This window comes from Eschscholzia californica, unplaced genomic scaffold (genome assembly GCF_041429995.1).
Source record: "Eschscholzia californica isolate CP2 unplaced genomic scaffold, dmEscCali1.0.p SCAF_2, whole genome shotgun sequence".
Lineage (NCBI taxonomy): Eukaryota > Viridiplantae > Streptophyta > Magnoliopsida > Ranunculales > Papaveraceae > Eschscholzia > Eschscholzia californica.
In genome coordinates this window covers 59,248,913-59,274,117 of record NW_028238309.1, presented here as the reverse complement: position 1 = coordinate 59,274,117, position 25,205 = coordinate 59,248,913, and the positions used below count along the sequence as shown (strand labels likewise).

General features: G+C 34.9%; 3 protein-coding genes and 1 long non-coding RNA gene across 6 annotated transcripts; 3 read left to right on the top strand and 1 right to left on the bottom strand.

The window, feature by feature from the left end:
- Positions 1-1,079: 1,079 nt before the first annotated feature.
- Positions 1,080-4,883, top strand: LOC147559691 (uncharacterized). 2 transcript variants are annotated; one of them, XM_086661594.1, is made up of 4 exons: positions 1,080-1,416; positions 1,811-2,163; positions 2,257-4,172; positions 4,677-4,883. In XM_086661594.1, exons 2-3 carry the CDS (start codon positions 1,817-1,819, stop codon positions 4,151-4,153), a joined length of 2,244 nt encoding a protein of 747 aa, XP_086517720.1. In that variant the 5' UTR covers positions 1,080-1,416; positions 1,811-1,816; the 3' UTR covers positions 4,154-4,172; positions 4,677-4,883. The 2 variants fall into 2 exon arrangements, with proteins under 2 accessions (XP_086517720.1, XP_086517721.1); XM_086661595.1 differs by having other exon boundaries at positions 1,266-1,416; positions 1,814-2,163.
- Positions 4,884-10,090: 5,207 nt separating this feature from the next.
- Positions 10,091-16,140, top strand: LOC147559690 (CBL-interacting serine/threonine-protein kinase 1-like). Of its 2 annotated transcripts, XM_086661587.1 has the most exons (13): positions 10,091-10,514; positions 10,723-10,785; positions 13,472-13,543; positions 13,684-13,791; positions 14,068-14,148; positions 14,259-14,312; positions 14,407-14,532; positions 14,639-14,851; positions 14,950-15,054; positions 15,196-15,312; positions 15,441-15,503; positions 15,613-15,687; positions 15,816-16,140. In XM_086661587.1, exons 1-13 carry the CDS (start codon positions 10,305-10,307, stop codon positions 15,888-15,890), a joined length of 1,362 nt encoding a protein of 453 aa, XP_086517713.1. In that variant the 5' UTR covers positions 10,091-10,304; the 3' UTR covers positions 15,891-16,140. The 2 variants fall into 2 exon arrangements, with proteins under 2 accessions (XP_086517713.1, XP_086517714.1); XM_086661588.1 differs by lacking the exons at positions 10,091-10,514; positions 10,723-10,785 and adding an exon at positions 13,120-13,318.
- A 1,260-nt stretch (positions 16,141-17,400) lies between these two features.
- On the top strand, positions 17,401-18,810 carry LOC147559689 (uncharacterized). Its single transcript, XR_015234649.1, has 2 exons — positions 17,401-18,141; positions 18,270-18,810. It is a non-coding gene; the product is annotated as an uncharacterized LOC147559689 (long non-coding RNA).
- Positions 18,811-19,134: 324 nt separating this feature from the next.
- LOC147559688 (protein RADIALIS-like 4) lies at positions 19,135-20,851 on the bottom strand. The gene is made up of 2 exons (XM_086661586.1): positions 19,906-20,851; positions 19,135-19,341 (listed from the first exon to the last, which is right to left on the bottom strand). Exons 1-2 carry the CDS (start codon positions 20,187-20,189, stop codon positions 19,311-19,313), a joined length of 315 nt encoding a protein of 104 aa, XP_086517712.1. The 5' UTR covers positions 20,190-20,851; the 3' UTR covers positions 19,135-19,310.
- Between the last annotated feature and the right edge of the window lie 4,354 nt (positions 20,852-25,205).

Sequence of the window (25,205 nt, the reverse complement as noted above, 5' to 3'; positions counted from 1 at the left end):
TGGCTTGCCGTGATCCGCTATTTAGTTGATCAGAATCATTGAAAGCACGAATCACGACAATCCACATAAAATTTGTGCCTGGAGTCTGCCAGTTTTTTCTTGTTCCCAGCTTTTTTCCCAAAAAGAAATCTAGTAATTGAAGTATGGATTGTGTCTGCCTGGAATCCGCTATTTAGTGGATTCATGGTCAGAAATCAGGTAGTGAACCAAATTTGTTCTTCAACATTCTTATTTTTACAGTTGGCAGTTTGGATTGTGTCTTGTCCTATAAAATGGAAGTAGTACTTCAAGTATGATAGAAAGAAAACTATTTTAGAGAGAGAGAGAGAGAGAGAGGGAGAGAGTCAAAAACTGTCACAAAGTTATGCAAATGTTCAATTGGAATTTACATTGTGTTTGTGTTTGATGAATTATGTGCAAGGAACTACTTCTTTGTGATAAAGTTTTATTCATAATTTTACTCGAAATATTTATATTAGAACCTAAAGAATTGATGTCTCTTCTTTCCAACACCAATTCTGATACCACTTGTGACGACCAAACCTTTGACGGTTACCAATATTGTTTTGCTTATAGGTCTCACTCTTTTAACTTAAAATCTGGACTTATCCCAAATAATGTGGGACTATCACCATCTTAGAAATGGGTAAGATGCAACTAGTGCTTAGTAGTTTTTTGTTGAAAGACTAGGGCTTAGTAGTTGAGATTCCATTTGGAGAGGGATGGAGTTGCATCCTCAATTCATTATCATGCATTCAACATACTTCCATTATTCCGGTTGTGAAAACCACTTTGGTCGGGTATAACATACCTTTCTCTTTATTGAACGGAGTATGATTTAAATCTAGATATGTTAAAGCGTATAATTTGAGTACATTATATCACATAGAAACATCATAATGATAGATACACACATAATTTGATATTAGAAATAACCAATGATACACCACCCTGATGTAACCTTAAACGAGCCATAAAACAAATTGTTATATAATACTACATAATTAACCCAATCCCCCTGAATTATATCTCACAAAAATTTTAATAAGACGGAGTCTATGACCTGTCGGTATTTTTTTATCACTAGTAGACTACAAGCTTACATAAGCCGTAAAAAATAAAGATCGAAGATCCTATCGTTATTCTAAGCGAAAAAGAAAAAGATCCTATCGTTATAACTGTAATAGTGACGTTATGACGTCCCCAAAGTCAGGACGTAAGATCAAGACAGGTGATATCAGGAGGTATATTGAGTATACCTAATTAATGAGGGAGGTATGTTGAAAACCTAAAATAAAATTGAAGGCGGCATTTTTCCCCCAAACTTCCATCTCTCTCTGTTAGTTTTTACTGTATGAACACAATTTTTGAGAGGGTGAGGAATATAGGCTTCTCGTTCCAATCTCTTATCTAAAGGTAAAACCTTTTATAGAAAAACTAGGGTTTTGTTTTGAGTTCTGTAATTCACCAATCTAGGGTTCCACTTTTATGTTTCCATATACAGACTTGTATTTACTGATTTTGGGTTTTCAAATTGTCTGCATGAATAGTTCATTGATGGTTTTTGTTTTGTTTTTATATATTCTTCTACCTTTTATTTACATGAACGGGTTTTTTAGTTTGTTTTAGAAGGGTATACAAAATGGGTTTGTTATTGCATTCAGTTTTAGAAATTAGGGTTTTCTTAATCATGATTCTTTGTTAATGATAAGAGTTACCTGTTTTTTTTTTTTTTTTTGACCAAATGGGTATCTAAAAACAGTCATTTTTGTTAGAAATCTTAATTTAATACTATGTGATTTTCATATAGGAGGTTATGGAAGAAAAGAAAATTATTGCTATTTGTCAATCCGGGGGTTACTTTATAACCAACAAAGATGGTTCATTGTCATACAATGGAGGAGATGCCCACGCAATTGATATCGATCAAGGAACTCGATTTGAGGAATTTAGGAGCGAGATTTCGGAAATGTGGAACCTTAATCCTGAATCAATAACAGTGAAATACTTCCTCCCAGGAAACAGGAAAATTCTGATTACAATCTCGAATGATAAAGATCTAAAACGAATGATCAGTTTCCATGAGAATTGCGCCACAGCAGACGTGTATGTCATAATGAGAGAGATAATCAACAATGAGGTTTCAAACATGCCTGCTAGTAGGTAGTTATCTCCAAGGAACTACCCTCTTTTCTTACTCACTTATCGATTACTTGTTTTATTTGTTTAAATTCTTAGAGGACTTCGATTATGCAGGTCTAGTAGAACGACAATATCAGAAGAAGTGGTTCCTATTGATAATGATGATACACATGTTGATGGAGTTATTGTTAATTCAGATGAGCCATTTATTGATGTTCCCATGGATAAAACACCTCCTCCTCTTAATGTTAGGACAGCCGCTAGTGTTTCCAAGCATCATAAAGCTTTAGAATGGGAAAACACTATTACTGGCGTGAATCAAAGGTTTGCTAATGTTCATGAGTTTCGTGAAGCATTACGTAAGTACTCTATTGCACATGGATTTGCATATAAATTTAAGAAGAATGATAGTCTCCGTGTAACTGTAAGATGCAAATCAGAAAGTTGTCCATGGAGGTTACATGCTTCAAGAATAGCGACTACCCAATTGTTTTGTATTAAGAAAATGGACCCAACTCATACTTGTGATGGATCAGTTTTGACAAGTGGGTATCAAGCTACAACAAACTGGGTCGCAGATCTCATAAAGGAGAAATTGCGTGATTCTCCAGGTTATAAACCAAAGGATATTGTCACTGATATCAAACGAGATTATGGTTTTGAGTTAAATTATTCACAGGCATGGCGTGCCAAAGAGATAGCTAGAGAACAACTTCAAGGTTCTTATAAAGAGGCATATAGTCAGTTGCCTTATTTATGCGAGACAATAATGGAGACAAATCCAGGTAGTTTTGCTACATTCAGTACTAAGGAAGACTCGAGTTTTCACCGCCTTTTTGTCGCTTTTCATGCCTCGTTACATGGTTTCCAAGAAGGTTGTCGCCCACTTCTTTTCCTCGATAGTACGCCTTTAAACTCGAAGTACCAGGGAACACTGTTGGCTGCCACAGCAACTGATGGTGAAGATTGTGCTTTTCCAGTTGCCTTTGCGGTAGTAGATGCTGAGACTGATGATAACTGGAATTGGTTTTTGGTGGAACTGAAATCTGCGCTCTCAACTTCACAACCTATAACGTTTATTGCAGATACAAAAAAGGGTTTGAGAGATTCGATTCCTGAAGTGTTTGAGAATGGATTTCATGGCTACTGTCTTCGCTATCTTACAGAGAATTTTAAAAGAGATCTGAAAACCCAATTTTCTAACGAAGTAAAACGTCTTTTGGTTGCTGATCTTCATACTGCTGCTTCTACAACTAAGCAAGAGGAATTTCAAAGGAGTATCAATAGTATCAAAGAGATTTCTTCGGAAGCATTTGATTGGGTTTTGCAGAGTAAGCCTGAACATTGGGCAAACGTGCTCTTTGGGGGTGCAAGATATAATCACATGACATCAAATTTTGGGGAAATGTTCTATCATTGGGTATCAGAAGCTCACGAGTTACCAATAACACAGATGGTTGATATGCTCCGAGGTAAGATGATGGAGATGATCTATTCTCGTCGGATGGCATCTAGCCAATGGATGACTAAACTGACCCCATCTATGGAGCAAATATTAGAAAATGAAACTATTAAAGCACGAACCCTTGAAGTGTTATTTTCACCGAGTATGACAAACACTTTTGAGGTTCGTGGTGACTCCGTCTGGAAAGTGGATGTCGAGCAATGGGGTTGTAGTTGCAAGGAATGGCATTTAAGTGGTATGCCATGTTCCCATGCTATTGCAGTTTTTGAATCCACTGGTAGAAACACATATGACTTTTGCTCTAAATATTTCCTTACCGATAACTACCGATTAACCTATTCGGAATCAATAAATCCAGTTCCAAATGTGGATATGCCCGTGAATAAAGAACCTTCTGAAGGAACGATAATGGTAACTCCTCCACCAACTCGTCGTGCACCCGGGCGACCAAAAACTCAGCGTGCCCCAGATTTTGACAAACGAAAACTTCAGTGTAGTAAGTGCAAGGAATTTGGCCACAACAAGGCAACTTGCAGATCCACATAGGATAATTTGAGCTTTATGGGTATGTTTCCTCTTCTTCCTGACTTCTCCTCCTTTCTTTAAAATAGTGTTGTACTTTCCCCATTTCGCCTTGTTGAATTACACCAATTTTACAGTATGCTCATCTACCCGATGACTGTGTTTTTCCTTTTTCTCGTTGCACACATAATCCTAATAGCGCTTTACGAAAAAATGACATCTTATGGTGTGCAAGGGTGACTATATATATATATATATATATATATATATGTAAATAAGACATGACAGTTCTTGAATGCTCATGTTAGTCGGTTCTTGACGTATATGTTTGTTTTGGTCATGTTAAGAAAATAGAAGTTAAAGAGGCCACACAAATTCGAGCTCGTGGGCGTTTAGAAAAATAAGATTTAGACGAATAGTGAATTTACCGGAGAGTAGATTGGCATGATTATGGATATTTACACGATTTCATATTGTTATGTTGAGTTCGGAAACTCTTGTTTATGACATCCTTTACATAATTATGCCTTTTTTTTCACTTTTTCAGGATCCAATGATATGTTCTTGGAGAACTCAACCAGTTTCAGTTTCGGCGCAAGAAACGGATTAATGTTGTTGTGATCTTGGATCATTGTTTTCATTGGAGTATGTGAATACCAAAAATTTAGTGAACACAGTCAGATATGTCTGTAAAAAATAACCAAGTAGTATGATCTCAATAATCACAAAAATGGGTTATTTAATTGTTATGAAATCCATGTCTAGTTGTTTTGTTATCTTCTCCTTTCATATATTTTGTCGAGCTTAGTGAACGAGGGCGAGGGTTAAACAATCCTAGAATTAACGCATAACTTGTTGAAAAAGGTGTCTGTTTTATTTTCTTCTCGAATGAAAGGAGTTTGTCGTCTTGAGATGGTGTTGACGAAGATGGAGAAGAGGATAAAGAAACTTCAAACAAATAACCCGACGAAATTGTCATTTTTCGGAACAATTTTTGTTATGTTCACGGTTACTCCACGACGACAATTGAGTATGCCACCTCAAGAAACTTAACTTACCTGAAAATGACATGGTGGATGGGTTCTTCACAAGGTAGAGGTGTGAAGAAACCCAAATTCACTATCAAATGACTTGTCTTTTGGTTCATATAAACCCTATGTTTGTTGAGTGGTTGCAAAGAAAGTCAGTTTGTTTTCCTTTCTTGTGGCTATCAATTACTAGCCTTTATAAACTGTGATAGATATATAATAGTCGTTTTCTCACAAGGATATTGATTTTTTCCATTCCTATTTTTTCATTCTGGTACTTATCTTTTTTAGTTGTTATAGAAATGTTCTTTTTGATACACTATTTTCATGCCATTTTGTATTGCCACAAGTAATTTTTCATTTAATAATTTGTTTGTCCTTAAATAAAGTAGTCGAAAACAAATGAACTATCACGAAAAGAAAAAAACCACATGCTAAATATACCTAATAAGCGGGAACAGATAAACTATCAAAATTCATATATTTTGGTGTTTATTTGTTGGTGACATTTTTGTGCAGGTTATTTATTTTCCTTTTTTTGTTGAACTATGTTATTTATTTTCCTGTCAAACAAAATTGTTAAGAAATATATTGTGATGGTGGAAATGATACTATTACCATGTAACCAAATTACCAAATATATTAATAAATTTCAAGGATATTGCAATACAAGAGACGCTCAACAAATTGATATCTTAGCTAATTAAGCTTAGTAATTACAGATGATCTACTCGATTCGAAAAACAATACGTCTTCGAAGTTAACATGTTGTTTTACTCAAATGACTTTAGCAAAAAAAGAGATCGTCCTTTGTTCGTGTATATATATATATATATATATATTCAAATCTAAAGTGGTGATAAATTAAAATAAATATTTCAGACTATGTGTTTTTCCCAAATTTTACCTATATAATTAATTTTCATCAAAAAGTGAAAGTGATAAAGTTATTGGTAATCTAGTAGTAATAATAAACTCTTAAAGGTAAGAGATCATATTCATCATCCACTACACAAATCTATAGAATCACTTTTTTTTTAACAAATATGTTACTTTCCCAACTTTAGAAAAGTAGACTATTTTGATCATCCAAATGATCTTATCCACTGTGAAACTAACTAATACTAAACCCCAAGTAGTGTGGATTTTTAAAAGTAGTTTATGTATGGGGAAGGTACATGACATTGACCTCCAACATTTTATACCTTTTGCATTCTTATCTTCCATTTCAATCCTTAAGAACTTGATGATCAACTTGGCCAAGTATCCAAAAAAAAAAAAAAAACTTGGCCAAGTATATTAAGGTTAATTCACAAATGACTTCCCAAGTGACTTCCATCCATATTGTCCAACTTGCCTCATTGGCCCCTTAGCTTAGAAATTTGTAACATAAACGTTAAGATCTTCCAACTTTGCCCTTCTTTCTATAGCAACCATTTACCATTTTGATATTTTCCTTTTTTCTCCTCTCTCCTTTCTCTATTAAAAATAGAAGGGTGTTGGTGGAGTCAGAGTCTATCGTCCGATTCCCAATCACCTGATTTGGTTTTTTGAGATTCTCGAAATCTAGAAAAACATATCGAAAAGGCAAGAAGAAACAAAGGAGAAATAAGAAGAGCAAGAGGAGTACAAAATTACGAAAACGATCAAGGGTTAAATCTGGAAGAAGGAAAAGATAAAGTTAATTCTTTTTTTCTAACAAAACTGATAGTTAGGGGGCTAAAAGCCATGTTAGACAACTTAAAGGGGTTAAAGTTTGAGTTGCTGAAGTAAATTGTGTACTTATGAACGAACCTTATTCTTAATTTAATTATTGTTATAACTATTATTATCGTTATAAATAGTATATTGTTACATAGCATCTTATTTGCATAACTTTTATTGCCATATTTCAACAAAAAAAAAACTTTTATTGCCATGGTGGAGGATTTACAAAGTAAAGAACCACCCCTTCCAATTTTAGTAGACTTGATTGATTGCTTTTCTGGAAGATATCCATCAATTGCATATAAAAACAAACTGGATGACAATATTGGACTTCAATAAGCATAAACATATCACTTCTTAGAGCAAGTCCAATCCCAGCCTGTCTTAGGCCGAAAAAACCACTTTTTCACCTAAAATTATTGGTCTCAGCTCAGCCTCTAAAATTCAGCTCCAGCCCCAGCCTCTCTTGAGGCCGAAAATTTGAATTTAAAATTTCCCAATTTACTAATAAAATTCAATTAAAAAAACATCGATTACAACTAATAATTGATTAAAAATTTAAAACTACTTAAATACGACTAAACAACACTAGAAAAATTAATTAAAAATAACTAGAAGGGGTTTCTTGGGGTCTCGTGGTGCACCGCTGAACCAAGCGTCTCGCGCCGCTAAAAGCATTTGTTGAGCATGTTCGTCGAGATACCTAATATCAATCTTCATTAAGTCCATCCCATATTGTCGGTTCGCCAATTCCGTTTGCACCCGTAGAAAATCTTGTTGCACCTTTAGGGTCTCTTGTTGAACCCGTACTGCTTCACTCAAAGTTGCTGATCTTTGTTGGGAATCTTCATCTCTTTTTACCCAATATCCCTCACTGGGAGTTTTTGAAGCGGTAGAATGTGTGGATGGTTCGCCAACTCTTGCATTTGCTTTGGCTTGTTTACGGCCAATTGGTCTTTCTTCCGATGGATTGGTATTAGAATCTCTTTTACCGGATGTTGACTCTCCTGGCATGTCTGCCATCCACTTGTTGCGTGTCATCAAAATTTTGTAAACATGTAGGAACCTAAACCCTTTACCTGGATGATTTTTTTTATTCAATTCGATAGCTCTTTGTAACTAAAATAAACAAAATATATATAAGTATATATTATGAATGAAGTGAAAAGATAGAAAAAAGAAATTAAAAAGTTAGAAACAATTACCCGGTCATAATCGTTTTCTCCGCTTTTTGGAACTTTATTTATTATCCTCAAAGTCGATATAAAACTTTGACATTCCGAACTTATCTCACTGAAACGAGATTTACAACTTCTAAGTGTGCGTTGAAACTTTGCACTCGCATTATATTCATCCGATATTTTTTGCCAAAATACTTTATATTTTTGGCTATTTCCGACAACCGCATCAAATGTGATTCTCAAATAACAATTAGCAAGTAAAATATCTTCATCCGGCTTATACGGTTCCCGTTTAGTTATCTTTATCGAAGTCGTCCCTCCTTGCACGCAAGAATCCTCACATACTTCATAATCATCAACTCTTAATTGAGCCGACGGGTAAGTAGAATTAGGGGACAACATTTCCATATAACTTTGGTTATCGAATTCGTTGATGTCTAATGGATCCATGGGTGAACAAATGAAAAGATCAAAAAAAAATTGAAAGAAAGAGAGATAGAAATGGAGAGGAAGTTGCAAGAATGAGAGAAAGAAAGTGATGAAGAGAGTGGGAGATGAAAATGGGTCCAACCCCTATTTATAGGGGTTGGACCCATTTCTAGCCCTTGGAGCAAATCCAACGGCTAGGGGGCATCCCCAAGTGACCGTTGGGCCCCAACGGTCACTTGGGGCCTCCCTTCAGTCGCCCTTAACATTAGGGGCGACTGAAGGAGGAGCCCCAGCCTCCGCTCCAAGCGGTTGGACTTGGAGCGGGTGGCTGAGGCTAACCGCTTGGAGCGGGTGGCTGAGGCTGGACTTGCTCTTATATTGGTAATTATATTTGATAATAGTACAATACTTACATTTTAACCAACCATATCTTGGAGTTCTCATGTCCCCTGCCCCCTGCCCCCTGCCCTAGTTGCATATGCAACCCATGATCCACCAGGCCCACCAATACTCCATTAGCCACCCACAAGCCACAACCATCCACCACCAACACCAACTTCTTACCTCCCACCCCTAACAACAAGAAAAAAGAAATCCTTGAGTAGCACACCCCATTAACCCCACTTCCCTTGAGAACATCAAAGAACACTTTCATCAAATTAGAGTAAAGGTCATCTCTTTTTGCCCCCTCTGTGCAATTGATGAAAAGTCAAAAAGAGTAGTTCCACCTCACCACATAAAAAATCCCATGCAGGTACCTTTTTGTTTGTTTATTGGCTTCACAATCTTTCCTTTTTTTTTTTTGTTGAAAGGGCTTCACAATCTTTAGGTTATTGGTTCCTACATATAGAGTTCCTCTAGTAAGAACACCTAATATTTTTGAACAAAAAAAAACACCTAATATGGTTTCAGATTTGTGTTCCAACTGCATAGCTAATTTATATTAATAAAATAAAAAAAATCTAACATACACACTCCTTAGCCCATTCTACAAGATCTATAGAATTTTTTTCACTCTATTCCAGAAATTTGATGGTCAACATTTGTCGATTGCACATGTTTAATAAACAATTAGAATCATAAACAAGATGTTTAATAAAATTGATGGTCCACATTTAGTTGCCCAAGTGGTTAACAAACACTGTGGTTATAAACTCTAAAATCCTAGAAGTTTTCAGTTTCGATTTTCAGATTAAGTTGAATTCATGGTTAATTGAACTTGGATTTATTAAAGTTATAAATAAAGAAGTGTAATTGGATTTTTGATTCGTAGTCTAGTTATACATTAGGCCCGGTCCTACAAAAGTTAAAATTTCAACTTATCACATATTCGATGTATCAATAGATTGTAATTACTTTAATAGTTAATTACCAAAAACAATAAAAAAATAAAATTAATATACCAAGAATAGAGAAACTAGAAAGTTAATTAAAAAAATTAAATGTTTTCCACATGGAGTCAGAGAAAATGAAAAGGGCCCAAATGAAAAATAGAGGACGTAAAAGAAGTTTTTTTTTTTTTGTTGAAAACGTAAAAGAAGTTATAAATTAAAAATTAACAAAATGAAAATATCTTATTGAGTTATTTAAAATAAAAAATTTCCAACTGTATATTTGTTCTTTCCGTGTATGAGGAGGACGTGTATTTGGTGGTGCTACATATAAACAACGGGGACAACCTAGATTGCCAATTAAAAACCTCTCTACTCTTCTACTCCTCCGATTTGTCATCTTCTTTCACTTTTCCTTTTTCTTTTTCTTTTTTAGAGAGAGAAACCCCAAAAGAGATTCTAGAGAGAGAAAACTCAAAAAAAGCAGAGCAAAACTTTCATGACGAAAAAAGGTTCAGTAGAGAGAAGTTCATCATTTGATAATACTCATCAACTGGGTATTCAATTAGGTAAATACGAACTTGGACGAACCCTTGGTGAAGGTAATTTCGGAAAAGTTAAGTACGCTAAGAATCTTGAAACTGGTCAAGAATTTGCTGTCAAAATATTGGAGAAGAAGAAGATTATAGATCTCAAAACCAATGATCAGGTTTTTTTTTCCCAAATTTTCTCTCTCTTTCTCTCTCTTAAAATTTCTGATTTGAACGATTTTAATGGAAATTAGATTTTGATTGCCCTAAATGATATTCTTCCCGAACTTTCCTCCATAAAAAAAGGGGGTTTGAATATTAAATTAGGGTTAATTTAATTGATTTTCTGAGTTTTAATATATTTTTTTTTGTTCAATGTGGGAACAGATAAAGAGAGAAATTGGGACATTGAAGCTTCTGAAGCATCCAAACGTAGTCAGATTACACGAAGTAAGTTCAAATTTTATCATCGTCTTCATCATTTTTTTTTCTCTAAACTTCTGGTTTTACCGGCGGTTTTCTTTCTGTTGGGGGAAAACAATGAGATTTTTTTTAGGGTCAAAATTGTGAAGGGTCAAAAAGGAGTCAGACGTGGGGATAGAAGTTAGATGGAATCATAACGGCGTCGTTTTGTTTTCTGACTGACAACTTGTCTGATTCTCACCTTTGCATAATTGCATGACTATTAAAAGCAGATCTTGAGGCTAGGAATATTACCACGAGGCGATTCACTTCGTCTTGTCTCTGACAAACATTGATAGATCATGAAGATGTGATAAGCACGATTACCGCTTAAGTTAAACTTAGAATAAAAGATGTTTAAAATCCATTGACATAAAAGAGGCCCAAAGTCTGACAAACTTGTTACATTATTTATACCTTTTAATAATTCAAATTCAATAATCATGAATTCCACTTTACATGGGAATCGAACCTAGGACTTCCAGATTTTTGGAGTTTATTGACGAAAAACTTATCTTATTCGTGGGTATTTAGGGGTTTCTGACTTGCTAAACATAAATATCTGCATTGTTTTTAGTTATAAATTCTTTTCACTTTTTGACGAGTCAGTTCGTCTTTGATCACTGATTGTATCCTTCTTCTATTCTTTTTTTTTTTTGTTGAAATGTATCCTTCTTCTATTCCTTGTCTTAAAAAAAAAAAAAAAAAAAAAAAAAATTATGTTCATCATTTTTCACAATTCAAATTTCGGTGGTTCAGACCTACCAGTCAAGTAACTAACACGAGGATAAACTTGTTGGTATGTGTCCGATAAATGGGAACCATGGCTTATTGTATATCTAATTTTCATGTTATTTGCCAACTTGGAGAACTAGGGTCACTTGACCTATTGATCTTGACTCTTTTATTATATGTGGCTATAGTTTGTGGACCCTATGTCCTACAATGATTGTTTGTGGTCTTTAGTTTAGGGCCACTCTCCTGTCACGACTCCTCGCGTAGCCATAGGGATCATTTCTTGCCATGTCACTTGCTTAGTTGCACCTCACATGCCACTACCTTTTTTCACTTTCCATTTATTTATTGCCGACTTGGCAATTCTTTGGCTACCAATCATTTAATTCAATTTTATTAAAAGAGTTTAATCTCGATTTTATCATGGATGGACCACAAAGACTTTATACTATTCGTGGAAGTTTAAAGTCGTCACAGGTGGCGCCTTGCTTAGGTGGAAAGAAAAAGAAAATTTGCCATATCATCTGGATAAGCATTCGTAAACAGTATTGATGTACTATGTCAATTCGTATATTAACATTCTTAATTAACATTAATTTATTAATTTTTATGAGTAGAATCGTATAAGGGATTATCCCATACTAGTACACTGGTCTTTCCTCTTATTATTAAACAAAAATAATATTTGCGAAAACGATTCCCACTTTCTTTCTCTATTCCGAATTTTATATTATCACTGTCTTTGATTTTATAATTTATTTACTATCATGCATCAACTTGTTTATTATTTTGGAAGATATAGAATCTCTTGTATATTTTTGCAACGAAAAATCGTATAGGTGTTGTCGATTTCTTATTGGATGTTTAAACTAAGTGGTTATGTTCTCATGTCTCTTATTTTATTAACCTCTTCTAGATGTCTATTCTTATAGGGGAACTGTCAAATGGGTTGTTTCCTATTTCTCTTTCCACTTAAATTTCTTCTCTCCAATAATGTAGGTAGTGTCAATGTCATAGTGGGAAAATGGTATCTAGATGAGTTTTTATTTTATTGGCCTAGATAGGTTTTACTTGTGTTGATCCACATTTAACATGGGTCAAGAACACTCCACCCTTTGTGAAAGTTTTCACCAATCAAATGATGAAGATCTGTTGACCCACTTAAATGGTTATGGGTCAATGGTCTTGACTCTTGAATGTTCACCTATTTGCAAATATGACATGAGTTTATCATATGATATTGAATGCTATCAACAATTTGTCAAATAGTAGCATGTGGAACTGATTTTTGATGGACCCACTTTTAAATGTCTGGTAGCAACATAAATCTACCATGGTAGTTGCTATGTCCATACTTGTATTAATCCACAGAAGTATGGGACCCATATGGATGTTACTAATTGATTTCTAAAGTTAGATAATAAAGTTCAACTAACATATGTGTGAACAATACAATGTCTTCCATCTCTCTGACTAACTTCCATGATTCATGAATGGATTGGAATGACCCCACTGAATAAAGGGTTCTTTTTCGGAAGTGACGTAATCACTCAAAATCTTACTCGTATTGGCAGTACAATTTGTATCGTTGAAACAGTAAGATTCTAAGCATAGCAAATTTTCAAAAAAAAAAAGATTCTAAGCATAGCGTAGAGAGACAAATATGTTACTACTCAACCTAAGCGAGCTTTATTAAATCACTAAATTTTTCAAAGACTAGCATTTGTTCATGATGATGTCTTATCAGTTTCCTAGTAGAGAAGCCAATAGCACTTCCCTTTCTTTGGTGTTGTCTTTTATGCCTTAATTTTTCTTTTCTTTTTTCCTATGAGTGGGCGAGAATGGAGATTATTCGATTAGCAGTAAATGTTTCATTTATGTCCTCTACCACTTCTTTTACTACTATTAACTGATCCATATGAACTGCTCAAATTTACAGGTTTTAGCTAGCAAAACCAAGATTTATATGGTCCTCGAATATGTATCAGGAGGTGAACTATTTGACAAAATTGTAAGATATTTCTCCTGTTACTCTTCATGGTTAATCAAGTCTTACTGGATATCCTTGGCTTTTTTCAATTATATCTCCAACATGAAAATGTTACATTCTTTGGTTTGTCTTTTGTCTTAATGTCTCTTGAAATTGTATAGGTCTTAAATGGGCGACTTTCAGATAATGAAGGACGAAAGCTCTTCCAACAGTTGATTGATGGTGTAAGCTACTGTCATGACAAAGGTGTATACCATAGAGATCTCAAGGTAATTTACTCTTGATGTGCACATCTACATGAAATTCAAGTCTATATATAACTCAAATTCCGTATAAGCTATAAAGAACTAAAATTCTAGAGGATGGCAATCTATAGCCTCCTGCAGTTCTTCTATGAAATTGAATATATTGTATGAATTTGGTATAAAAAATCTATAAATCCTGGATTTACGAACTACATTCTCAGGTTAATGAGCTAATTTATTAAGCGAGATATTATACTGTTAGGTTATTTATGCTTATGCCTCTTTGTTGTTTCATGACAGCCAGAGAATGTTCTTATTGATGCAAAAGGAAACTTGAAAATAACAGATCTTGGTCTCAGTGCTTTACCTCAACATTTTCGGGTATAGGAAACTTCAGTTCTTACTATCTAATACGAATGTAAAGTTGAAATATATATATTCGAAAAAGAAAACAGGTACTAACATGCACTATGCTTACATCTCATTATCAGGATGATGGGTTACTACATACAACCTGTGGAAGTCCCAACTATGTAGCTCCAGAGGTGCTTATGAACTTCAACTAGTACTCTGTGTTTGGTTTCGACACTTTGTTTGTCTAATTACCTTTTCTCATTTTTAAGTTGCCTTTTTATGCAGATTCTTGCTAATAAAGGATACGATGGAGCAAATTCGGATATATGGTCATGTGGTGTCATTTTATATGTTATTTTAACCGGATCTCTCCCTTTCGATGATCGAAATCTTGTTGTTCTATATCAAAAGGTATGTATCTATTATTTGCATTTTGTCTGGCAAATGAATCATGCTATCTGTTTTTTGAATTGCAATTAGCTTACTTTGTTCACTTCCTTTTTGATTCCTTATTTAGATATTTAAGGGAGATCCTCAAATGCCGAAATGGCTTTCACCTGGAGCTAGAAATATATTAAAGAGGATTCTTGATCCTAATCCTAGTACCCGGATAACGATAGCTGAGATCAGAGAAAATGAATGGTTTAAGCAAGATTACTTCCCTGCTCTCTCACTAGATGGGGAAGAAAATGTTTATATCGACGATGATGCCTTCTCTATGAAAGAAGTGGTAAGAACTCTTTTACTAGTCTAAATCTTATATCGCGTTTTCGGATTTTTCTCAAGCCGCTTAGTCTATGAAACTGACCTGCCTGCTTCCTATTTCAGCAAACAGACGTAGACAAACATCCAGATTCACCTAAGCGAATCAATGCTTTTCAGCTCATTGGAATGTCTTCGTCTTTAGATCTTTCAGGGTTTTTTGAAACAGAGGTAAAAATATCCAAAACTTACAGTTTCTTTTACTCACTCCTTTGTTGGATTCATTTAGGAATCAAACTGCGACACAACATTTTCTTTTCCCTACATTTACCTTATTAGTCTTCTGCATTCTTACATTAATTTAATTTGCAGGATGCTTCTGAGAGAAAAATAAGGTTCACTTCGAACTATAGCTCAAAGAATTTACTTGAGAAGATTGAAGATATTGTAACGAATATGGGTTTCCAAGTCCAGAAGAAAAATGGAAAGGTTAGTTTTTCGTTCATGAATATTTCTAGCCCACAACACAGAATTGTTGCTTAATTCATACTTCGATTATAACATGAATATTAAAGTGGATTTGATTGACAATTTCGATGTTTTTTTTTGTCCTCCAGTTAAAGGTGATTCAAGAACACAGAGGCCAGAAAAGCTCGAGTAACCTTTCGGTAGCAGCAGAGGTAAAAAAAAAGTGCTAAATTCAAGCAAACTAAATTCGTACTTGTTAGGAAGTTTCAGTGCGAACTTCTATATATATTAACCATGATTTTTCTTCGATGTTTTGGGCAGATGTTTGAAATCAGTCCATCTCTTCATGTTGTAGAACTAAGTAAGTCCTATGGCGATTCTTCACTATATAGACAGGTAATGATTCATTTTTTTTCGAAAGCTTTATACCAATCTTAAGAAAAAGACTCGAAACGTTCTTTCTGATTTTGTTTTGAGTTAGCTATTTTATATCATTTGCTAATACAAGTATGTTGTTTATGCAGTTAAGTTCGAAGTTATTAAATGATCTTGGAGTAAACCAAAATCAACCACCACTACTCAGAACAAAAGTTATTTGATCCAGACTGTCCGATGGATGATATTCTATTTTATCGGCAGTTGATATGGTTTAGAATCCGATGGGAAATATAGGTTATATGTATCTTGATTTTTTGGTTCAATTATGTATAGTCATAAACTTGCTCCACCAAGTTTATTGGGTTCTAGCCCTTTGTGTTGTTATATAATGAGTTTAATGGGGTTTGAACTCTGAAGCAGGACCAGTGTTAGCACAAAATTTTGCCCAATTTCAATAGAAAAAGTTCTTCCGATTTTCGATTTTCTGCTCACTTCTTTTTTGTACCTACTACATGTTCAGTCTATACTTCTTTCCCTTTCTACCCTCTAGAGAACATCCCAAAGATCGTGTTTGCGGATTATACATCTAAATATCACTCCCAATCCCGCTTTCGGGCGGGTGGCAAATTGAGATCGATGTCCGGTCGAGGTCTTGAGCCTGATGAGCCAGCACCTCTTCCTCCGTTTCGTAACACTCCTTCCCTGTCTTACTAGGCGTTATGCCCTCCATTCTATTCAGAGGAGCCTGCCAACTTGCCTTCCTTCCTCTGAATCTCCGCCGGTTAACATCTCAAAATCAGACTCTTACATATAAGATAGCGAAAAACTAAATTATTTAATGTGGCATATAATAAAACACTTAAATTCAAACATTTTACGTCCACAAGATGTTATTTTCTTGACAATATTGGATGGACAAAATGTCATTTTCTTCGTACAGGCGAAGAATCTCCATAAAATTTACTCATATTCTAACATTTTTCGTCCACAAGATTTCTTTGAAACGTGTGGATGGACAAAATGCAATTTTCTTCACCTCTAGAAGGTTGATATACATAATCTAAAGAAACTAAATTAGGTCTGTTGAATCTTCCAATTTTCTTAGACATTTTTTCTTTAAGACACAAAAATAGAGGTTGGAATGAATAGGTCCCACAATGGGCATGGGCCATGGAGTTGGAAATTGGTGAGGTGGTAAAATGTACTACAATTTGGATGCAACCAGAGTTGATTCAAATGTACTCCTTCTTGTGTACTAGTACAGTAGTACTAGTACTACAACTTCATCATTTTACTTAAATTTTTTTTTATGTGTCTATTCCTCTCATCAATTATTAAAATACTTTTTACCTCATTTCTTTATAGTTGTAAATCTTTGTATGAACGTAATCCCGTAATATAAATTTACAATGTACATGTACCACATGAGTCGAGAATAATATACATTATACCAGGTAGATTGCGCCTAAAGTTAGTTGTGTAAGAAAGACAATATAACACCATCATATATAAATGAATTCGTTCTTAACTATTTTCTACAAATAAAAAAAAAATTCCAAGGACGAAATGTATAAATTAAGAAAAGTAGGGTAGTCGTGTAGATGCAAGCGTATCCCCATCTCAATCACTCTCAACCTTCTCTAGGTTGAGAAAAGTACAAGAGTGAAGTAAGGGCGTACTACATAGTACTAGAGCACAAAACCAAACCCTTTTTGATTCAATATATAATGACCTAACTCAATTTGGGATCCATCTCAATCACTCTCAACCTTCTCTAGGTTTAAGCTTTGATGGGTATATTGGTGAAGAAAAGTCGATGCATATATTTTTGCAAGGTAGAAAGAGTATTAGAGAGGTAAAAGAGAAGAAAGTAGGGGGTGAAAAGTAAAATAATAAGAAAGAGGGCTTGACAGACAGGGAAAAGGTTGAGCATGAGATGGACTAAATCAACAAATGTTCTGTTGTTTGCTCTTCTCCTGCACTGCCTCTTCCCTGGCTCTCTCTTCTCTCTCTCTCTCTCTCTCTCTCTCTCTCTCTCTCTCTCTCTCTCTCTCTCTCTCTCTCTCTCTCTCCTCTCTCATATATATATATATATATATATATATATATATGATATATCCATATGAACTGCAGAAATTACAGGTTTTAGCAAGCAAAACCAAGATTGATATGCTCCATGAGTATGTGTGAAAAGGTGAATTGTTTGACAAAATTGTGAGTTATTTTTTCTCCTACCCACCCTTCATGTTTGATTCAGTATTAATTCATTAGCTAATTTTTCAAATGCCTATTGATTGATGGTGTAAGCAGTAAGCTGCTACCATGACAAAGTTGTATAACATAAAGATCTCAAGGTAATTACTCTAAATATGTACATTATACAAGAAATTCAAGTCTATACGCGCTCTAATTCCGCCTACTTGATGTGTACATTTTCTACGTGAGATCTATGTTTTACCTCAACATTTTTAGGTACAAGGTAACTCTAACTCTTAGGTATAAAAGTGAACCTGAATTTTACACATTTTTTACACCTCATTATTACACATGACTCCTTACTGCATACAACTTGTGAAAGTCCCAACTATATGTTGTTGCAGGTGTAGCTTATGCTAAAAAAAAATTATTTGAGCGAGAATTAATATGAATGCAATGGTTGCCAAAAAAGATTATTCTTCGATGACATGTGCATTATGTCAAAAAGTGGTCTTTCGGCAACACCCATATATGAGGAGTTAGCACAAACTCGATGTGTTATATGACACAGACACATGACGTGAGGCCACACCTCAGTAAATGAAGATTCACCACACGACAACAATGGTCCTATGAGTCATGATCAACAACGAATACTTCGTTTCAATCACAAGCAAATAGTTAAGACATGTAATATCGCATATGTAAACGTACATGCCTTGTTCAGTTTCTGAGTTAATGCATAATTAACATTTATATGATAGACGATGTCCTAGGCTCCTAGCAAGGACATATTTCTAGTAGTATATTACGGTTAACATTCTTCCTGGTAAGGGAATTACGACAAGAACCAAGAACATAGATTTCTCCGTGGTTGGGAGGATTTGCAACCAAGCAAAACTTTGTAAGAATCCCTTAGATATGAAAAGGTTTTTTTTTTTCCATGAACTCCACCAGTTATTACATTCAATTTACTTGCGTCCTTTTGATTTGAATCAACCATATTTCAATTTTTCACCAAGAAATTAAAAACTCATTATACATCAATGTGGAATAAGTGGACCTAAAAGACTTGGGTAAACCTGTGTTATAGTACCATTTGTTTTGTGGACTTTACTTTTAACCCAAGAGCTGGGGCAATGAGACTGAGGTTTTCCAACAAACCAACTCAGGCATGAGGGCATGTTAGTGTGTTTTAGATTTAAGTTATCGAATAAACATCGGAAAAATTGCTAAGATTCAATACTACAGAGTGACAAAAATTAAAGATGATGAAAGAAATAAACCAATATTCTAATTATTGTTTATAGATGACTATAGTGCTGCTCGGAATTCTACTTATATGGATAGTGAGGCTACCCGAAAAGAAAGAAAAAAAGAGAGAAAAGAAGAACAAGAAATGGAAACAATAACAAGATGAACACCTATTTCCCCTTTCTTGATGATCAATTTATTAAGTCCAACTTGAGAAGCATCCTGCATTAAGATTAGAGTTCAAATAAGTTAATCGGCATTATTATTAACGAAAAAACGTTTTTAACATTTTGACTAATATGCATTCATCTAGACATTACCAAGACAAAATGCATTCTACTTATATGAAGCATCGTTTTAGAGTTCGACATTGACTAAACGATGAATGTCGAACCAAATAGAACTTGAATTCATGAGATAAATGAGTGAATGAGTGTGATTAAACAACATCTTGTTTTTCGAGTTCTAACTCAATTTCGGGCTGATTAGTTGGTGAACCCTGCCAAAAAAACACAACTAGTGGTATCTATAAGCACAAGCAAAATGCAACATCAAAACCAATATTTCAATGCATTGAAAATTCACTAATTGACTTCTAAGAATCGGAAACGAATCATAAGCTTGAATACTATAAGAAACCGTTTGAACTAGTTTTGAAACTACTCGGAAAGATTCAGAAGAGAGTACTAGTTTAGCGCGTATCGACGAAATTGAAAACTACACATGTGACATGAAACATCTAAGATAAGTAAATTTGGAGCTCAAAAGCATAAAAGAATGACATACTTTTGATCTTGAGCAGTCCAAGAAACTGATTTTGTGTATTCAACAGAGTGATAAAGTTTAGAATCTCCAAAAACATGATCCAAATTACCAGATTCAATTGATTGTAAATCCTCTAAAAGACTCTTATAGTGTTTTTCTACTTCTTCTGCAGTCTTCCCACCAACCATGGAAGCTACTAATTCCCATTTTCTTGGATTGTTTTCGTCGATAACCGCTAATGCTAATTCGAATAACTTGTTCTCTCCCCAACTCCAATTTGATAACACTCTTCCAAAATCACCCATTTTGTTTATTCAACAAATTGAATTCCTTGACTCTCTTTCTCTCTTTCTCTATTAGCAAATAATTGGAGAGAGAGAGAAACTAGAATCTTTGTGTTAAGAACAAGAAATTCTCCTTAAAAAAAGAATATCAGTTCTCTTTATTTATTCTTTCTCTGTTGTCAGAAACAACTAACAATTCTGACTAGAGAGTAGAGTTTCTCTCTCTACCCATAAAACCCAAGATGAAGAAATTGAAAGATATCAAGATAAGATGAGAAAAGACCCAAGATCAGAACTCAACCCATTTGGTTTATAAATCTGCAAAAAGGGTAACTTAAAAATGTATTATTAATCATCATTTTCTTCAATAACCCAGAATCTAAAAACAGAACACAAGGATGAAAAACAGAGCTTTCAACAAAAAATAAAAGGATGAAAAACAGAGATGAAGTCTTCTCCCTCCTTAATAAACCACCAAAATTAACAAGTAAAGTTTTACCAAGAAAACTAATGATTAAAGCAATCACAAGTGGATCATTTTCAAAGACTTGTAAGAATGGGTAAGACTTTACTGTAAAGAGGAAGTATTAAATGTTGAGATTAAACAAAGAGAAAGAAAAAAGCATGTTAATTTTGGTAGGATTTGTCAAAGAAGTGAAAGAAATGGGTTTTTATCTTTCTAATTAGGTGATGTAAGAGATAAGGTTTGTTAGTTAGATAGATATGCTAATTAATCTGTCTCCTTCAATCCAGACAGTTTTGGTCCCCAGGGGATTTGCACCAGATCTTGGGTTTTCCTAATACAGTAGGCTTCTATTTTGATTTTAGAGAGAGAGAGAGAAAGATAAAAGAGGTATTTAGCTTTAGGGTTAAAGAAAAGTACCGACATTAGTATATGGGTCAAGAGTTTGTCCGTTATAGAGTCTGGGTCACGAACTAACGGTTGACCCAATTGACTACAAACGGTCGTTAACAACTGTTAGTTTGTGACCCAAATACTAATGCCGGTACTTTTTCATTGACCCTTACGCTAGCTTTGTCTTTTAATCATTGGAACATTTACGTCTTAAGGGAAATCGATGAGAGATGTGTTGGTTTCAGGGATGTAGACGTTTCAATGGAGAACTTGTCAGATTTGAGAACTTTTCAGGCGTATAGCGGAGCCTAGTCCTAGGCTAGCCCTTCCACCATCATTAGCGTTGCGAAAGACATGAACTCTGACCGACGAACCCGCCAGTAGAGAGTCATGGACACCAACAACCTACCGTTAGTTGAAAGACAAGTTGTGTTAACATAGATCACTCAAATGGATCCACTGCTTAGCATGAACCCCTTCAATGTATCAAGGAAATAGTCGTAAGAACTCGTCCGATGAGATTCCCAGAGAGCAACTGTAGCAAACGCTCGGGGAAAAAAAATTAAGTCGATGTGATATTTGTGAAAAATATTTTAGAAAGTAAACAGAGTTCCACGATAAGAAAGACGAGTGACGTGAGAACAAAGAGAAAGTGGTCTAGAGAATTTGTAGCGAAAAGAATCTCATATTTCGAGGCACTGGTACAACAATTTTCGCATCGGAAAGACGCAACGATTTCAAGATGCGCGTTAGGTGCAGAATAAAACATGTTCCCTCTACATCGACATATTGAATCGATGCACATTTATGTTTTTAAATTACATTGTAGTTTTGTTAGATTGATCAATATGCTTTTATTTTGGCGTTACGATTCACTTCTGAGATATTTAGTGTTAGGGTCAACGTAAAGTACCAGCATTAGCATTTGGGTCACAGACTAACGGTTGTTAAAGATCGTCTCTAGTCAACAATGTCAATGGTTAGTCTGTGACTCAGACCCTATAACGGACAAACTTTTGACCCAAGTCGGTACTTTTTTTTTACCCTAACACTAAACATCTACCCTGCCTTATACAGTTATACCTTTATCTAAGAACTCCATATTTCGGAACTAGAAAGAGAGGCGGTGGGATTAGAGTTTCAGTGGGCTATATAAACTGAAATCTAAAGGCTAAAGATATCTTGGTAATCCCTTTTAACTTGTCTTATCATAGTAGAAATTATTGTTCCAATTGTTCGTCGTAGAGTAGGTTTAACAAACCGAACTACGTAAATCTCTAGTGTTCTGTGTGATTGTTTAGTTTATCGGTTAGTTTTCTTAGTTGCTTGTTCTTCGTCATAACAGTTTCAACTTTGGATAGCTTAATTCAGACTATCAAATCATCGTGTGATTCGTAGAGGTTAGTAATTTATGGTTCCCATAATAAAAAAAAACTGAGAAGATTTAACTACTCAAATACCTTATTAGGTCTTTTTTTTTTTTTTGTTTTTTTTTTTTTTTTTTGTTGAAAGAGATAAATATAATTTTTTGTTTTTTGTTGAAAAACCTTATTAGGTCTTTATGTGTCAAATATGTGCACATTGACTTGTTGATCTTTTTGCAGGCCTTACCTAATGTAGTTAGGTCTTCTTTGTTGACTGAGTCCATACTTCACAAAAAATTAATTCTTTAATCATGATTCTCTCTCTACCAATCAAATGAAATGTGCAGAGTAAAATATTCAAAGATCATCTAATGATCTTTTCAGATGACCATAAGTCAATAAGGGATGATAGTGATAAGTAAGATAAGAGACTTCTCTCATCTTTTACTTGAAGATAAGGGTCTGGGGTCCCTCTATCTCTATAACTCTCTCTTTCTATAGCTCTAAGATAAGGAGTCCCACAATGTTAAAGTAATGACAGAGATAACTTCAAGAACTGGTATTCATAAAGAAGTTAGATTTGATTAATATTTTTAATGATGGGTCTATTATATCCAACAATGCAAGTCTTTCAATTGCTCAAAAATTTGCCTATCAATCAAATATCAACCACTTGTATCTTTAAGACCCTAGTAGAGAAAGTTCATGATTATGAAAGCTCATGTTGATTTTTAAGCCTTTCTTGACCTCTTAATATTATCTCTCAATAACAAGTGGGTTATAATTTTTCTACATACAAATTTAAAATAGGTAAGATTTTGCTTTCGGATAAGCAAGTTTCATTATCTTTAATTAGAAAATTTCTTGTTTTATAATTTAGAGATAAGGCTATCTTGATAAGAAACAAATCTCATCTTTACGTCTATATTGTCAAATATTAGAGTTGATTAGTACGAATTATGTCAGAATTTTTTTTGACATGAGAAAAATAGTGTCCAACCTTTTGTGGTAAGTGGTTGACCAATCGACTGCTAATCTAGATGAGTCTCAAATAACTGGTGGTGAATGGCCGGAAATAATAAAAAGCGACCGTTCATTTAGTGGTAATGAGCCTTACATAAGTCGTAATTTTGAGCCATGTAGGAAAAAAGATAACATGTTTATTCTACTTTTCTTTTAACTTCTCACCCCCTTCTACATCATCTAAATGGGCAGGTAACTAATCACCACACTCAAAATAATTGACATTATCTTCACCTAAACTAATCTATCCAATAAAGCAAAATTTGACTAAAGAGAAAAAGGTAATGTTTTAGTTTTCTTTGTGGTTGAGAGAGACATTATTTTCTTTTTTGTGACAACAGTAAGAAAAATCAAAGGAGAATTGAATACATGATTAACTGAATCACTAAAATAAGTATTGTAAGTAATTAACAAAGTTATGTCGTGGTGAATCTTACTGATTTGAAAACGATTTCGGAACAACCTAAGTACAAATTGTAAATTTTTGGTTGCTTCCAAGGATTTAACACAACTAATTGAACTCTAGTTGCACTCGTAGCGAACAATATTGGAGATTGTTAAACTCTCAGAAAACTAGGGTTGCTTCTGTTATTGTGATGCATCATTCTCTCTATTATTCGGTCTGTTTATATAGGCATAGAGTAATTTGTAACCAAATTAGAGAATGTGGAGAAGAAGTGGTGACGAGATAAGGTCGTGGAGAACGTCACGGATTCTTAACTCATCCCCAATCAAGGGCGGATCCACGTAAGACTAGGGGCAATGGGGGCACGTGCCCCCACGACTCCGAATTAAAAATGTCTGGAAATTTCAAGGTCCTTCTTAGGTAAAATTGAAATACTTTCAACAAAAAAAAGGGTTATTTTCCTAATGGCCCCCAACTTTGTGACCAGCTTCCCGCCTGCCCCCTTACTTTACGAAAAATACCCATATGGCTCCCTTCCATTATAACACCGTCACTCTCTTTCCTCCATCATGTGTTTCTCTCTCTGCCAACTCACGCCATATCATCTGTTACGCCACCTCATCACCTTCAAACTAAATTTTTTTTTCCTCTCTCTCTCTCTAAAATTACTCCGGCGAAGGCCCTTCGCCGGAGTAATTTTAGAGAGAGAGAGAGGAAGGGAGAAATTTTTTTTTTTTTAGTTTGAAGGTCGCCGGCCGGAAATTTGGACGGTCGGCGACCTCTGCCGGAGAAGGTGATGAGGTGGCGTAACAGATGATGTGGCGTGAGTTGGCAGAGAGAGAAAACATGATGGAAGAGAGAGAGTGACGGTGTTGTAACGGAAGGGGATCATATGGGTATTTCTTGTAAAGTAGGGGGCCATTAGGGAGATAACCCAAAAAAATAAGTAAAATTGAAATAACTGCAAAAGTATGTCGCAACTCAACCGTTGGCCAAGTGCGGTAGTTAGTTGCTTCTGTTGCAGGCCATATTGCAAAAACAAAAATTGTGTTGTAGGGCATAGGTTTGAGTCCCACCATATTATTTCCCATTAGTTTTTTTTTGAGTGTTTTGGGAAGTTTTAAAGGCGCCTTCATCCAGTGTTAAAGGCGCCTCCTTCCTTCACAAACTTTCTCTATGTATACCTCACATCAGGGGAAGGAATCAGACTGAACAACTGTGGATAGAGATTCCACTGATTTGGGCGGATCAAACATATTTTTTACTTGACCACTTGGATAGGTTGACAATACAGACAAGCATTTTAGTCTTTTCTCGTGAAAAGGCCTGTCTGTTTTAGTTGTCGGACTTAACATGCATCAGTGGTTCGATTGCCGGGCATCGGGTCC